Raw genomic sequence first — 16,188 nt, 5'->3', positions numbered from 1 at the left:
TTATGAATATTTTCAATATCCATATATAAGTTGAAAAAATTTTAGAAGTGTTAGATCTATAAACAGATCTTCTAAAAATAAATTTATAACTTGATTTAACTTAAAAATAAGTTTCTAAATAAGATGTATCAGATTTATTATACAATAAAAAATTATATGCATCAGTCATTATTTACTATTCTACATCTTATAAAAAATACTTAAATATCTTATAAAAAATACTTCACACACACTATAAAAAAATATTATAAATTTAGGATGTGAAAATAAATAATGGCCGATAGAATTCCTCTAATAAAACACACCAAATTAAGCCAATTTATTTTTTTCATAAGATTTTTGCTCAAACATTTCCGAATAATGTTGACGGATCAAGGCGCGAGACGTTAAATTGGGTGGATGTTATCTCTCGAGTCTCGACCGCATTTTTGGTTGTCTGTTGGGAAAACCGAGAAGATTTGGATTGGTGAGATGAAATTACGGAAATAGGCAAAAGAAAAAGAAAAAAACCAGCACAAAAAGCGCGAGCCTCGGGTTTCTCTATAAAGGTTCTGAATCAAGGTCCAGAGTCCAGACCCCACTAATTTGCCCACTGAAATTTCAATCCTACAGGAACTTCTTCCTTCTTCTTCCCTTTTGACCCATCGGCATGGATCCTTACAAGGTACTACTCTTTTGAATTTGATGTTCCTTTTCCTTTTATCATCAATCGCTTTGGTACCTCTTCTTTATTTTTTTCGTGTTGGATTCGTTTCATTTCTGGTTGATGGTTTTTTTTTCATCGATATTCTTAGCAATCGAGTGGAGTCTTATCGTTGCGGACATTATTTTTGTTGGATAATATTGTTTAATTAGCCTAGAGCTGGCTGAATACGTTTTGTATGGTGCAGTACCGTCCCTCAAGTGCTTACAACTCACCATTCTGGACTACGAACTCCGGTGCTCCGGTTTGGAACAACAACTCGTCCTTGACCGTTGGGTCCAGAGGTAATTGGCTCTGTTTTGCGCTGAATTTTCTGAATGATTGACGTGGCTGTTGTTGCTGCTATGAGGATATGATATAATCGAGCCAGCTCTGGATTAATTAACGTTATCTTTTGTTATTAATTTTTGTCAAATTGAAGTTTGTGAATACTTTCAAATGGGTTTTCAAACATAAATCTGATTTTGCTTTTTGGTCCCTGTGAAATTGACCGTACATCATCCCTATAGTTTTTTATTAATTACGTAGCTTTTGTAATTGTTGTTTCTTTCTTATACCATGATGAATATTGTTTTTGCTTTTGCTGTTATGTGGGTGTTGGAGTTTACGTGATGAATGTATTCAACGTTGTGAGATAAGATGAGGGTTTAGTGGATCAAAATTAAGCATCTTATGAATGACGGACCAAAGTTGGACCAAGTATGAGATTTTAGAATGTCTTGTGTTTCCAAATCGTGTGACTTTCTTAAATGGTGTGTCTTTGGCTTCATTATTACTGACAGTTATCTTTTTCTAAACAGAAGTATATATTCATGTTAACTCTAATTCTTCACATCACGTTATGTAATCCTCATTGGAAATTTTTTGTTCTTTTTGGGGATATAAAGACATCACAATAGCGCCTCTGCATCCTATTTCAATTTTTTATCATATTGATTTCGCGGTTATTTGGTGTAGGTATTTGTACTGGGTTCACATTTGTGGACTTGCAAAGATGAGGTTAGACAAAAAGGATGAGTTTGGTACTGATAGAAAAACCAGATCACTTTATAAATTTTACAGGAAAACGACCTTGAATAGACCTGGAAGAATATGATTTACATCAGTTGCCCAAATGATTAGATAGGCCGTCTACCTCTCTCTTTTTTTTTAGGTTGACAAACCTTTTTCATTTCTTCATGCGAATTTATTTCTGCATGTGTTCACTCTACAAAAGGCATAAAGTATTGGAAATTATGTATTATCAGCATGAAGCTGGTCATTATTAAACTTTGGTTTAGTCTTTCGAGTTTTTTCCCCATAAACAAATAGAGTTGGGAAGCTCTATTTAATTTAACTCTCTCTCTCTCTCTCTCTCTCTGTGTTTCTATTTCTTTTTCACAGGACCAATTCTTCTTGAGGACTATCATCTGGTGGAGAAAATTGCACAGTTTGATAGGGAGCGTATCCCAGAACGTGTAGTCCATGCTAGGGGAGCCAGTGCCAAGGGGTTCTTTGAGGTCACCCATGATATATCTCACCTAACATGTGCTGATTTCCTGCGTGCCCCAGGAGTTCAGACACCTATTATTCTCCGTTTCTCAACTGTTATCCATGAGCGTGGTAGCCCTGAAACCCTGAGGGATCCTCGAGGTTTTGCAGTGAAATTTTACACCAGAGAGGTGAGGTTCACCTAATATTGGGTGAGTTTAAAACGTTGACTGTATTGCATGGTATTCATGCGTCTGACACTAGCGATGAATTTTTTTTTTGGGGGGTGGGGGCACTTTTTTTCAAAGGGAATGCCCGAGCCACAAACAGCCACTTAATTATATAACCATATTACTACCATCTCAAATCTTTTTGGCCAACATATTTGTAGGGGGCTGCAAGAAAATGGTTTTTACAACATATTTAATTATTCTGTAAGAGAAAAAAAAATTGACGTTGTATCTAGGTGCAAAACATTTCCTGGAACTAGTAGCTGCTTTAAAATATCTCAGAAAGTTTATTTCATGCAACTGAATTAATTTCTCTCAACTCTATAAAGGTTAATGACTCTAAGCTTGTTCAAGCTATATTTGTTCCTATCTTGACCTTTTTTCTTGTGCGCTCAGGGTAATTTTGATCTGGTGGGAAACAATTTCCCTGTCTTTTTTATTCGGGATGGTATGAAATTTCCAGACATGGTCCATGCCCTGAAACCCAACCCTAAGTCTCATATCCAAGAGAATTGGAGGATTGTTGACTTCTTTTCCCACCATCCAGAAAGCCTGCACATGTTCACCTTCCTTTTTGATGATTTGGGTATTCCACAAGATTACAGGCACATGGAAGGTGCAGGTGTTAACACCTATACCTTGATCAACAAGGCTGGGAAAGCACATTATGTGAAATTTCACTGGAAACCCACTTGTGGGGTTAAGTGTTTGTTGGAGGACGAGGCTATTAAGGTTGGAGGAGCTAATCACAGCCATGCCACACAAGATCTATATGACTCAATTGCAGCTGGAAACTATCCTGAGTGGAAACTATACATCCAGACTATTGATCCTGATCATGAGGACAAATTTGACTTTGATCCACTTGATGTAACCAAAACCTGGCCCGAGGACATTTTGCCCCTGCAACCAGTTGGCCGCATGGTCTTAAACAAGAACATTGATAACTTCTTCGCTGAGAATGAACAACTTGCATTTTGCCCTGCCATTGTGGTTCCTGGTATCTACTACTCAGATGACAAGTTGCTCCAGACTCGGATCTTTTCCTATTCTGATACTCAGAGGCACCGTCTTGGACCAAACTATCTGCAGCTCCCAGCTAATTCTCCCAAGTGTGCTCATCACAACAATCACCACGAAGGTTTCATGAATTTCATGCACAGGGATGAGGAGGTACTTAACCTGGTTATACTGCATCTTTTAGTCATTGAGACCTCTATGCAACCTCAGTGCCTTATAACCTTGAATGGTATTAAGATGCTAAGGTGGTCTTGCAATTTTATGCTTTTCCATTTCATGTAGATTTAGTCTTCTTAGATGCTGTGATGCTAATTTTTAGGTCAATTACTTCCCTTCGAGATATGATCCTGTTCGTCATGCTGAGAGGTTCCCCATTCCTCCTGCTGTCTGCACTGGAAAGCGTGAGAAGGTCAGTTTTCATTAATTTCATCAACCTTTTGTCAAAATGAGACTTTCACATGTAGCTTGTTGAGGTTGTTGAGTTCACCCATCATGATGAAGGTTGTGAGAGCCTTACATTTTTATTTTTATTTTTTTGGTTTGGCAAAGCTGTTACCTTCTCGATAAGATCTGTCTAATTCTTACAGTAAAGCCAGTGGCTGATCTTCTTGATACGATAATGAGAAACATAACAATAACAATAGAAATAACAATAATAATTAATTGCCTTTTATTCTCCTTTTTCCCAATCGTTTCCCCAACTAACAGGAATGTTTTATTTTTCATGGATTTTACACATAATTATTAAGTAGATGGCTGAAACATGAGAATATGCATATTGGAATTCACACTGAATATGTTGGTTAATGATTAATGCAGTGCATCATTGAGAAAGAGAACAACTTCAAACAACCCGGAGAGAGATACAGATCCTGGGCACCAGATAGGTACCTGGGTTCCTCCATTGTCTTAACTCCAAATATAAATATGCCATATATCTCTGTTAATTTAATACTGTTTGTTTGCATTTATGTCGTGATATTTTTCAGGCAAGAGCGATTTATCTCCCGATGGGTAGGTGCTTTATCTGATCCACGTGTCACCCATGAGATCCGTAGCATCTGGGTCTCATACTGGTCTCAGGTGACTCTCTCTCTCTCTTCTGTTGCTTCCAAAATTATAGCTGTGATAGTTGAAAGGCCAAAATTGGAACGGTTTTGTGAAATGAATTTGTGATATTTTGCTAATTTGGTGTTCCTGCTGCTGGCAATTTCTACACAGGCTGACAGGTCTCTGGGTCAGAAGCTAGCATCTCGTCTTAATGTGAGACCAACCATGTGAAGTAGGGATGCAAGCTGGAACTTTTGAGTTGGAGAGAGGAAAGAAAGGAATGTGAGAGGATGCCTGGTCATTTGGAAAGGATAAAATCAGTGTTAGTCCAATGTTTTCTGTGTAATCATATATGCTAAAACTTTAATCTTGTGTCTCTTTAACCTGATGCTTCGATATAATAATGCCGGTTGTATGAGCAAATGCTATTTGAAATGTCTTCTGTTGATTTACCCTGTCATTTTGGGATACTGTTGTGGCTGTATGTTTAATATTATTTACCAATACATTATGCTTTATATTCTCGTTTTCCAACCATCTGCCCAGCATTCGAGGGTTTGGTAGTCTTGTGGATTGGCGTCGAGGCCCAATTGAACACCATGTGGACTAATCAACTACAATAAAATTCGATAGGATTTTGCAGTTTTTACTTCTGCAATACCACATCATAACATAAGCGTAAAGGGTACAATAGTCAGTTTTCCTTTTTCATGCTCAAAACCATTGTGATCATGAATAGCATTTCATCCCCTATTCCTCTTCCTAAAATCGGCCTCGTACCACCAAAGCCTCAAAACTCTCCAACTAATTACTCAAATGGGCCCCCCAAAATTTATGCAAAAAATAAGAAATAAAAGTTACTTTTGGGCCTGAGCCCAACGAGTTAAGAGGCTGGCTTTCCATTTTTTAAGAAAATGTTCAAAAACTTCATTAGAAGGGAAGAAAGAAACAGCTCTTTTCAGTTTCTTCCAATGCAAAAACACTGTACGAAATCTGGAAATGTTATGATGTTATCTTATGGTATAACATATGTAAGCTTGAGCTATAAAACATCATTCACTGCATGGCTCCGTTACAATCCTCCAGCCTCCTCCTATCTGCAGACTGTCTCTCATGCAAACTAGAGTGTTTGGGCAACCTTAAAATGATTTCCACTTGGGTCCTAAAAAAAATAAATAAATAATAATAATCTTGGTCGTGTGATCATAACTTGGATGGTGGGTTTATGAGAAAATGGAGACACTGGAGTGGAGTAGGAAACTTACAAAAAGTGATGGGTCCATGCCTTGTCGTCCTACCTTTTGCATTTGTTTGTCATAAAGTAAAGTAAAACTTTACCTGCAATTTGATCCACTTTGGTCGTTGAATTGAAAAATGAATGAATGTGTTCTACGGATTCACGTCTCTACTTATGCATTTAATTTGGTCAAACTACTTTTTATTTATTTTATTTGTATGACCTGGATCTGAGATTAATCAAACCAGAATATTCTATGATTTATTATTTATTCACGATGCTCACTCATATGCTACATTTTTAATTAATTTCATAAATTAACAATCTCTATAAAAAAATCGCTCGAGAAGATTCGAATTTTTCAGCTTTGAGTATTTTTATGGAATCATATTTCTTTGATAAAAAAATATATTCATTATTTATTTTTTTATCATCCCATGATGTAACATTTATCATCCCATGACGTAACATTAAATTATAGATTCACAAGTGAAAATAATAACCTCTAATCATTTAATACTACGTCATGAAATGATAAGAAGATGATGAGAATTTAAATTATGAATAATGTTACTCTTATTTTAATAAGCCATTAAGATTATTGTTCACATTTGTTAATATAAAATATAAATGATTAAATTTATTTTTTTATATTTGTTTAAATTTTTTAAATAAATGATAATTTTATATGGTATCAAAATGTAAGTCTTGAATTCGAATTTTGATTCTATATTTTATCTCGTTTAATTAAATATTTTATAACAAACGTAATAAAAAAGTTTCATGCACACGTAAATAAGAGTTATAAGATAAATATAAATGAATAATTTTATTATTTATTATTATTAACTTAATTTTTTTGAATAAGTATTGATTTGACCAAGTACTTTTTTTTTTTCTCATTAATGAATCCGTGGTTTTCTCACTAACGGTACGAAACTTCGTACTTTTCAGTAAATCTCAAAAATAATTTTAGATCATAATTAAGTTTTATTTCATATGAAATGTTTTCGTACATTTTGTGGGTCTAATTTTTAGTGAGTCCTCTCATTTCTATTCAATCTCAATCATGCCCACTAGAAACGAAAATAGAGTTATACTATTTAAAACATTTGTTAATTTGTCTATAAAAGTAATACGTCATCCAAGGGTATAAGATTTTTATTTCTTAAATTTAAAAGTACAAGTAGAATTCCAAGTCATACCATTAATAAGAGTCAAGTGTTTATTATTTTATAGAAATGAAAGGTTAAAATATAATCCGTACAATCCATCATAGAAATATCTCATCATCTTTATACACCACTCACTATATTTTTTTTAATTTTTTACAATTTTTAATTTATTTTATTTTTCTTAAATTTATTAAATTCTTCTATTCATTATCTATATACCATATATTTGATAAGACAAAAAAATAAAAAAAAAAGAGTAGTGTGTGGGAATGATTAATATAATTATTCTATTTTAGATATTATGATTATCAGCAAGAATAAATTATAGAAAGATAAAACATCAGTCCAAATATCTTTCTAATATTTTAGAAGGTCATTTATATCTCGCTTGATCACGCAGTTCATATGAGATATTTTTAAAAAGTTGAATTATTTATTATATTTTATGTAAAAATTTAAAAAAATTATAATAATTATATAAGATGAGATGAGATAGTTTAATTTCGTGTAACCAAATCAGCCATTTATCTTTAAATTATCAACCATCATTATTGATATACTTATTTATACCGTTAATACTAATATAATATTTTTTTTATAAACTAATTATTTAAATATAAAAATCACTTAAAAACATATTCGCCGATATTATTTTTGCCAGCATTAATGGATGTCCAACTAAACATCAAAAGATCATTAAACACACAAATTTTATACAACACTTTATATAATAATATTTAAAAAAAAGGATATTTTTCTTTATAAAATACCTTATAACTGGGTCAAATGAATCTTCACTCTGTCGTTCAGGTATCTTAACTCCATGGAATCCTGAAAGTCAATCTTGTTGGCCTTGAATCCAAGTAAAAGTTAAAACCCTATCACTATGCAATACAGAAGAGAAGCAAGAACAAAAAGATGAAGAAAAGGACGAGTGAAAGACAAACTAAATTCATTTAATCGTAGAAGCGAGCACCAGTGGTTGGCTATCTGTTCTTATTTTATATGCAGACAAATCAATCAGAGCATCTGACAGCAGTTGTGCAAAGTGACAGGCACAAGCCCCCCATTTTAGATCCACCCTAAAAAAACTAATATTTATTGCCGATTCCATCGCTAAACAACATATATATTAACAAAGCTATTATACTACTAATACCACGCCATCGGAATTCAGCAAACAGCAGCATAATGTATTGATTGCATCAGCGGTGATGGAGATCTCTCAGCCCCTAAAACGCTTGGCTGTTAGTTGACTTTCCAGGCCCAGGAGCCAGCCTCTGCGTGCGTGTGCAAGTGTGTGTGGGGTCGCCTTTTTGGAGAGAGAATCCTCTTCTCTAACAATGGATAGGAGTCATAAAAGACTGTGAATCACGCAGATTGTACTGCGAGCGAATAACTTTGGGGGAAAAAAGGGTTGTGTCGTGTCTTGTGGAGGAAATATCATATAAGAGCCAGAGCCAGGCTGTTAAGAGTTCGGTGGGGATGATATCACAAAGTGCAAGGCTCCTGAGAGCTTTTGTGAGTTCCGTTGTTTCCCATGTTGCTGTCTCTGAGTCCTGAGACAGTTTTTTCTTGGGGTATTTCAGGAAAAGTGTAAGAGTGAAGAGAAAATAAATAAATAAACCAACCCGACTCAAGAATCTCCTAGAATCTTTACATGGTATGGAGTTCTTATATTTATCCTTGTCCCTTTCTCTTGTTTTCTTTTCTTTGTCTTTCATCTGTTTTTGTGTTTTGAGTCGTAAAACTAGTTCGGTTCTGATTTCTTGAAATGCTATATTATTTTTTAATCTATTGATGGAAATGAATATTGGGATTTTTCTTTTGTTGAAAAATTGAATCTCGAAGAATCTATGCAGAGTGAGTTTTCATTTAACTCAAACTTTCAGGATATGGGGGTTTTCTGCTAGTTTTAACTTGTTCTTTTTTGTGTTCGGCTTTTGATTAGTGAAGTTTCTTGGTCTCCATTCTCTGAGAAAAAACTTGTTGGTTATTTATCCTCTAAATTCTAATTGTCTGTCTTGTTTGACTATGTTTCACCAATTTGAACAGAGTAGTGTTTGAAGTTTGAACTTGGACGAGTGGAGACTAGAGAATCCCCACAACTCCCTCAATTGGATATTCTACCTCCTTCAGATAATTTGCGGAACCTCGAACTTCTAAAATTCAGAGGAATAAAATCTCAAAGCAGTGGGGTTTTGAAGAAGGATCAGAATGGAAGATGGCGTTTTATCACCCGATACCATGCTGGATGCTCTGCCCGATTCAGGTATGGATTTGGACTTCATGGACAATATCTTTTTCGATGGATTCTGGCTGGAAGCGACAGATGGATCTGAATTCCTTCATCACAGTCCCTCTAGTTCCGGTGCCCTCTTAGTCCCTTCATTTGAATGGCCTGCTTTGGAGGCTAATGGCAACTTGAGAGCCAACCCATCCCAAAAGGACAATGAATCAAAAGAAAGAAGTTTGGTCAATGCCATATCTCTCGAACAGAATATGATTAATGTTGCTGGGTGGTCTCGTGAATCAGAAAACAATGTAATTGAAGGTTCTGAACGGGGCACGAGGTGGTGGATTGCACCCAGCGGGAATCCAGGTTGTACTATTTCTGTAGCACAGAGATTAATCAAGGCAGTTGAGTACCTTAGAGAACTAACAAGAAATAAAGATGTTCTTATACAGATATGGGTGCCTGTGAATAGAGGGGGTAGACGTGTTCTAACAACCAGTGATCAGCCTTACTCTCTTTATTCCAGCTGTCCAAGGCTTGCAAGATACCGGGACATTTCTGGGAAGTTTCATTTCTCAGCCGAGGAGGATTCTAAGGAGTCGGTGGGATTACCTGGTCGAGTTTTCTTGGGTAAGGTTCCTGAGTGGACGCCTGATGTTCGATTCTTTAGAAGTGACGAGTACCCAAGAGTTGGTCATGCTCAAGAGTTTAATATTTGTGGAACTCTTGCCCTTCCAATCTTTGAACAAGGTAGTAGGACTTGCTTGGGAGTTATTGAAGTTGTGATGACTACACAGCAGATCAAGATTCGCCCTGAGCTTGAAAGTGTCCGTGAGGCACTTGAGGTCTGTTTTCTTCCCTTTTTTCCTCTTCAGAATTTTGTGTTCTTGTTGTGATCTCCACATGAAATTCTATCCATCTTCTTGTGAAAGTATATTGGAATTTCCTAGGGAATCGTAATATTTTGTAATACTAACTATGTGCAGAAGAACTTTACCTATGCAATTCTGTTATAAGTTCTTTAAGGACGAAAATGTGAAGAAGACTGCAGAACTCACTAGAAGATACGGGACAGCTTAAGTAGTGATCTTCAGTTTAGCTTGTTTAGCTATGCCCAGTAAATAAGGACTTGTGTATTCTGTTGAGGTCGTGGCATTTAGGAACTTAAATCTAAAATTTGATCTTCAAAACATTTATGGTTGCAGATGAGTAAAATCTAGGAATGAGTTTGTATTCAATAGTTAATATCAGTGACTTGTCTCGTGTTGGCCATCTCCAGGAGAGAACTGTACTGTTACTTATTGTCTTCATTTGTGTTGTATTCTCTAAACCAAAGATAGGTCTCAATCTGAAACTACAGATAGATTATAGCTTCTCTTGTATAATTGACTGGTTTTTATGCCTAATGTGCAAGTTCAATGCAGAACTCACATTACTGTTTTTTCTGATTGGAGCAACTTGTTAATTTGCAGGCTGTTGATCTTAGGGGTTCTGATGCTTTGAGCACTGATAATGTGAAGGTACCGGATAATTGTTGCAAAAGGAAATTAGTTAATAGAAATATCCATTTTTTTTTAATGTCATTTTTGGGGTTCTCTTTAGCAGGCATGCAACACGGCCTACCAAGCTGCATTACCTGAGATTCAAGAGGTTTTGAGATCTGCTTGTGAGACACATAGATTGCCCTTAGCTCAAACTTGGGTTCCGTGCATTCAACAAGGTAAAGAGGGCTGCCGGCACTCCGATGACAACTATGTGGATTGTGTTTCCACAGTGGATCATGCTTGCATTGTAGCTGATCCCAATATGCTGGGTTTTCACGAGGCTTGCTCTGAGCATCACTTGTTAAAGGGTCAAGGCATTGTTGGGGGAGCATTTAGGACAAATCAACCATGTTTCTCAACTGATATAACATCATTTAGCAAGACAGAGTACCCTCTGTCTCATCACGCAAGGGTGTTTGGATTGCATGCTGCTGTTGCAATACACCTGCGCAGCATCCACACTGGTACAGCTGACTTTGTTTTGGAGTTCTTCTTGCCCGTGAATTGCACTGATCCTGAAGAGCAAAAGAATATGCTCAGTTCATTGTCCATTATTATACAACAGGTTTGCCAGAGTTTACGGGTTGTAACAGATAAGGAGCTACAGGAGGATACTTATTTGCCTGTTAATGGCAAACCTAGTACAGAAGATATGTTACATGAGAAGTCCAGAGAGTTTTGGCCATGTCAGCCGGATTCTAGCCTAAAACGAAATGTTGAATTTGGTGAAGAGTGTTCTGCATATGACGAGGGTAGCTTCCCAAGTATGGGTATGGGTATGGGTATGGGTAAAGCAGGAGAGAAAAGACGTACCAAGGCGGAGAAAAACATCACCTTGGAAGTTCTTCGGCAATATTTTGCTGGCAGTCTAAAAGATGCTGCAAAGAGTATTGGAGGTAAAGCTTCATTGCAACTGAAGCTATATTTCATTTTGAAGCTTTATTGTGGGTGACTTAAAATGTTAGAACAAAATACCAAACCAAAAAATAAAAAAAGAAGTACCACTTTTCCTCAATAATGATATGACTTTAACCCAATAAGGGAGAAGCAAGATGGAAGGCACACTATGAATCTGTTCTGCACCTATCCTAGGTAAGAGGTTCGTTGCATAAGTTGTGTGTTTGGATACAACAAAGTAACTTCTCCCATATATAGAATCACTAGTATCAGGTTTGTTGGCAGTTGCATTGCTCAATACTTTATTGGTGTTTCAGAATTCTAGATATTTTCCCCCCTTTAAGGTAGGTTGTGTCAACAAATTCCACTGTCAGTCTCGAGTTTGACATTTTTAACCATTATTTACTTCCAGTATGTCCAACGACTTTGAAAAGAATCTGCCGACAACATGGGATTAAACGGTGGCCTTCTCGAAAAATTAAGAAGGTTGGTCACTCCTTACAGAAACTCCAACTTGTAATCGACTCGGTCCAGGGTGCATCTGGTGCTTTTCAAATAAATCCCTTGTACACAAACTTCACAGAGCTAGGCTCTCCAAAATTATCGGGAACCTGCTCATTTACAGCTTCAAAGCTCAGTGATCACCTGCAGCCATCAAGCATAAAGGCTGAGGGTGAGTTTTTCAGCCCTGAAGCTGTAGCGTCAAAATCACCCTCCTCATGCAGTCAGACTTCGACATCAAGTCAGTGTTGTTCCAGTGGGGCACAGCAGCATCCTCTTATGTGTAACGTTGGTGGTTGTGAAGTGGTTGGAGAAAACCACGGTGATGGTGTGCTAAAGAGGATCAGTAGTGAAGCAGAGATCCAGGCCACAAATCAAGGACCAAAGCTCCTTTCAAGATCCCAGAGCCATAAATCTCTCAATGCCAAGAACCTTACATCCTCACGGAAGAATAGCGCTCGGGTATTTCAAGAAGGATTTGCTCAGAAAGTAAAAGTCACATATGGAGAAGAGAAAGTCCGTTTTCGCATGCAAAACAATTGGAGTTACGCAGATTTATTGCTAGAGATTGCCAGGCGATACAATATCGAAGACATGAGTAGATTTTATATCAAGTACTTGGATGATGATGCCGAGTGGATCTTATTAACATGTGATGCTGATTTGGAGGAATGCATTGATGTCTGCCAATCATCACATAGCCACACTATCAAACTCTCCCTCCAAGTTTCTCATCATAATTTGGGAAAGTCTTTAGGCATCAGCGGCCCTTCTTGATTGTAAAATGCCTGAGTAGTCATGACAAGGTCTGCAGAGTTTCAAGTTCAAAATGGAAGTTTCTCATCATTAGTAGCAAATTCCTTAGACTACAGTAACCAACCTTCATTGTAAAATGATCCGAGTATGATGATGAGGTCTTCGGAAATTCCAGTACACGATGGTTCCAATCCTTACAGTAATTTTGGGCTGGTGACTGGAATTAGTGGCCATAGAATGCCCGGAGGGAGGGGGGGGGGGGGGGGGGGGTGTTGATGGTTGGAAGCAGTGAATCTTGATTGTTCACTGTGAGCCACAACAGCTGTGGTATCTTCATAAGATACCTCAAGAGTCAAGACTCAAAATCATAGCATATCCTCAGTAATGTAGCATGTAGAATCAAACATTCTTCTTTTTTCTCTACCGAGAAAAGGAACTTAAATGTTTTCTCTTTACCAGTTGATGAGTTATTGTATATTTTAATGGAATGGTGTACTAGTCGAGAATTGAAATGAAAGTGAAATCTTTGTCCGTTTTGGGAAATGTAGACGGATGCAAGTGGAAAGTCCATCCCTTCCCCCCACTTTTTTCTCCACTCATTCTTACTTTTTAAAGTCTCCATGTTGCAGGTGAAGATTTTGTATGTGTAAGAACATGGAATGTGACCTGACAAGTGGTACACCTGGAGTGTAACTTGAACTCATATATATTTGTTTTCACTCTTACGTCAGCCCCTTCAATTATGCAGTATAGTGTAGGTGGGTCTGCCCTTTCAAGAAACAACTGCTGATGCTGATTAGCATTTTGCTTTCTGGGTCTCTTGGCTACCTTTTGTTTCCATTCAAAGCCACTTCTTAAAGAAGACCCATAATTTGATTGGTTGGTTGGTTGGTATAATATTAGACAGGGCGGTTTGCAGTTGGGTACTCATGAAAGTGATCTTCCAAGCCTGATTACACTGTCTTAGATCTTACAAATAACATAAAATAATGCTCACACGTCGTCAGAGTGCACTGCCTCACGCATAAACTATTTGTTTCCACACTGGTGGAACTGCTCAATTTTCATGATTCCGTCATCTTTTTGTCTGTTTAAAATGGGTCAATTCAATTTTTGGCAAAGGAATGGGTTAAGGGTATGAGTAAAGATTTTCTGGATGAGGATTTTGGGGGGAGACATTTTTGTGGCCTTGAGCGTACAGATAAATGGGGTCTTCCCTATATTAGGCGCTAGTGTCTTTCTGATTGTAGGGTTGTATAAGAAATAGGAGAATCGACCGGAACCGATCCAGACCGGCCGCTGAAGCTCGAAACCGGCGTAGAACCGGTCGACGAGCGGTTGAATTTGTCAGCAATCGATGTCCAGCGATTCGGTCCCAGTTTGATTCTGGGCCAGACCGTTGAACCGACCGAACTAATAAAATATATATATTTTTAATTATACATATATGAAACGACGCCGTTTCACTTACCTAAGTGAAACGGCGTCGTTTCCCTCTAGGGTTTAAAATTCCAGCTTTCTTTCTTCTTCCTCGTTTCTCCTTCGTCTTCTCTCTCTCTCTCTCTCTCTCTCTCTCTCTCTCTCTCACACCGAGGCTTCGTAGTTCGCACGCAGCGGCAGGATCACCTCCATCGCAACCAAAGATGCCGACAAACTGACCGTAGTTATGCCGAGACTGATATCGACGGTTTTGCCCCTCTTCATCGGCCAGTTTCGGTTGAGATTTTCATTATTTTAAGGGATCGGTGCAGTTTCGATTTTGAACCAAAACCATATTGAAACCTTCGGTTTTCACCCCTATCTAATTGTATTGATGGCTTTCCTCCGTCTTAGTGAGGTTTTTTAATAAAATTTAGGACTTATTTTGCCTCTTAAAAAAAAAAAAAAAGGGTCAATTCATTTGAGCTTTGAACTTTGGATGGGTCAAATAAGTGCAGGAGATCTTGAATAGAATATGAGGACCAGCTGTTTGTTTAGTCTCACGAAACTTTTGCTATCTCCAAGGAAAACTAAAATGGTCCAGCAACTGGAATCTGCCTCTACTTATCAAAACGTACCCAAAGGGCATCATTGATTTAAACCACTTATCCATAGTTGCAAGAATGACCTAATCAACATTAAACCCCAATCATCAGAAACTAATGTTGAGATTATAAAGAAATATAAATATTAATCCGAATTTGCCGGCAGTGCTCCGCCAAGGAGGGCATAAAAATATGATTATTAAAACTAATTACAATCACACAAGTCCACAGCACCAACTTAGAAAGGATATAGAACAACTTGAGAGAGAGAGAGAGCCAATTAAACTCATTCTTTCATCAATGTTATAACAATTTTTTTTTCTTGTTCATCTTAATTGTATATCAAGAAGTGCTCTAATGGCAGTCTGGATCAGTGCACATCACCAACATGAGCCGTACAGAAAAGAACCTATCAACCTTGATGGACCAAAAGCCAAACAAAAGTTATTTACTTCTCTTTCCATAGCTCACATTACTAAAGTGACATAAAGGAAGGCAAAATTCGATGCCTTTTTGTCCCTTGTTCTTTTTCAAACGTTGTACAATACGTGTCAGAAGCACTGGAGATATGTTTTTGCACCAATGATACATGCAATTTCAGTACAAAAGAGAAGAATATTAACCAACAAAAAGTCTGCCTATAGCTATGATGAAGAAGACGTATGATCTTCTAGCTGCTCCAAAAGGGTTGTTATTTTCATACTAGTATCTGAGAAATGAAGAATTCGATATTGGTGGTCACATTGTAACATCACCACCAAATCGTTATTCAACATATTTGATCCTTCTAACTTGCACTATCACATTCTTGATGCCTATATCTACAATAATGTAAAGGCTACCAGTTCCCATTCCCGCTCACGTGTTAGGGGAGAGCTCGGCTTATAAGTTTATATTACTGATTGCCCATCCAGAAATTCCTCTAATTCGAACCCATTGCCTAATAAGGATCCAAACTCAACTCATGCACATGCCCAAACAGTTCCAAGTGCAGTCAAGATATACGTTCCATCATCCCCCTAACCCAAATCACCAAGATCAATCTTTTGTTCCATAAGTTCCCCATCATTCACCCAAGTATGGGGCCAAGGAAATGAAAATGGAACCATGGCCTCCAAACCTAGTACTAAGTGTATGCAGAGGCGTCGTCCCGTGTAATGTAGTTTCATGCTAAGTGTGCTACTTGTCTATATAAACAAGTGCAGAGGTGTATTATGAAATTAGCAATTACCTATAAGAAAAAGTTTCCAATTTTTACTGTTTTTCTTTCTTAAATCATGATTGCATATTAAGGGTGAACTTGAACATACTCAAGACAAAGTAGCACACCAAGGAATTGCACCAC

The 16,188-nt window shown here is 37.2% G+C and overlaps 2 protein-coding genes across 3 annotated transcripts; both read left to right on the top strand.

The window, feature by feature from the left end:
- The first annotated feature begins 529 nt into the window (after positions 1 to 529).
- LOC109002939 (catalase isozyme 1) lies at positions 530 to 4,991 on the top strand. The gene is made up of 8 exons (XM_018980866.2): positions 530 to 664; positions 891 to 987; positions 2,087 to 2,364; positions 2,800 to 3,576; positions 3,743 to 3,832; positions 4,243 to 4,310; positions 4,413 to 4,506; positions 4,645 to 4,991. Exons 1-8 carry the CDS (start codon positions 650 to 652, stop codon positions 4,702 to 4,704), a joined length of 1,479 nt encoding a protein of 492 aa, XP_018836411.1. The 5' UTR covers positions 530 to 649; the 3' UTR covers positions 4,705 to 4,991.
- Positions 4,992 to 7,885: 2,894 nt separating this feature from the next.
- On the top strand, positions 7,886 to 13,083 carry LOC109002941 (protein NLP2-like). Of its 2 annotated transcripts, none has more exons than XM_018980869.2 (5): positions 7,886 to 8,548; positions 8,941 to 9,966; positions 10,594 to 10,641; positions 10,724 to 11,561; positions 11,975 to 13,083. In XM_018980869.2, the coding sequence occupies exons 2-5, from the start codon at positions 9,103 to 9,105 to the stop codon at positions 12,838 to 12,840; spliced, it is 2,616 nt and encodes an 871-aa protein (XP_018836414.2). In that variant the 5' UTR covers positions 7,886 to 8,548; positions 8,941 to 9,102; the 3' UTR covers positions 12,841 to 13,083. The 2 variants fall into 2 exon arrangements, with proteins under 2 accessions (XP_018836414.2, XP_018836416.2); XM_018980871.2 differs by having other exon boundaries at positions 7,887 to 8,548; positions 10,727 to 11,561.
- Positions 13,084 to 16,188: the final 3,105 nt, after the last annotated feature.

The sequence above is a fragment of the Juglans regia genome, chromosome 11, assembly GCF_001411555.2.
Source record: "Juglans regia cultivar Chandler chromosome 11, Walnut 2.0, whole genome shotgun sequence".
In the NCBI taxonomy this organism is placed as follows: domain Eukaryota; kingdom Viridiplantae; phylum Streptophyta; class Magnoliopsida; order Fagales; family Juglandaceae; genus Juglans; species Juglans regia.
This window is presented reverse-complemented; position numbering and strand designations above follow the sequence as displayed.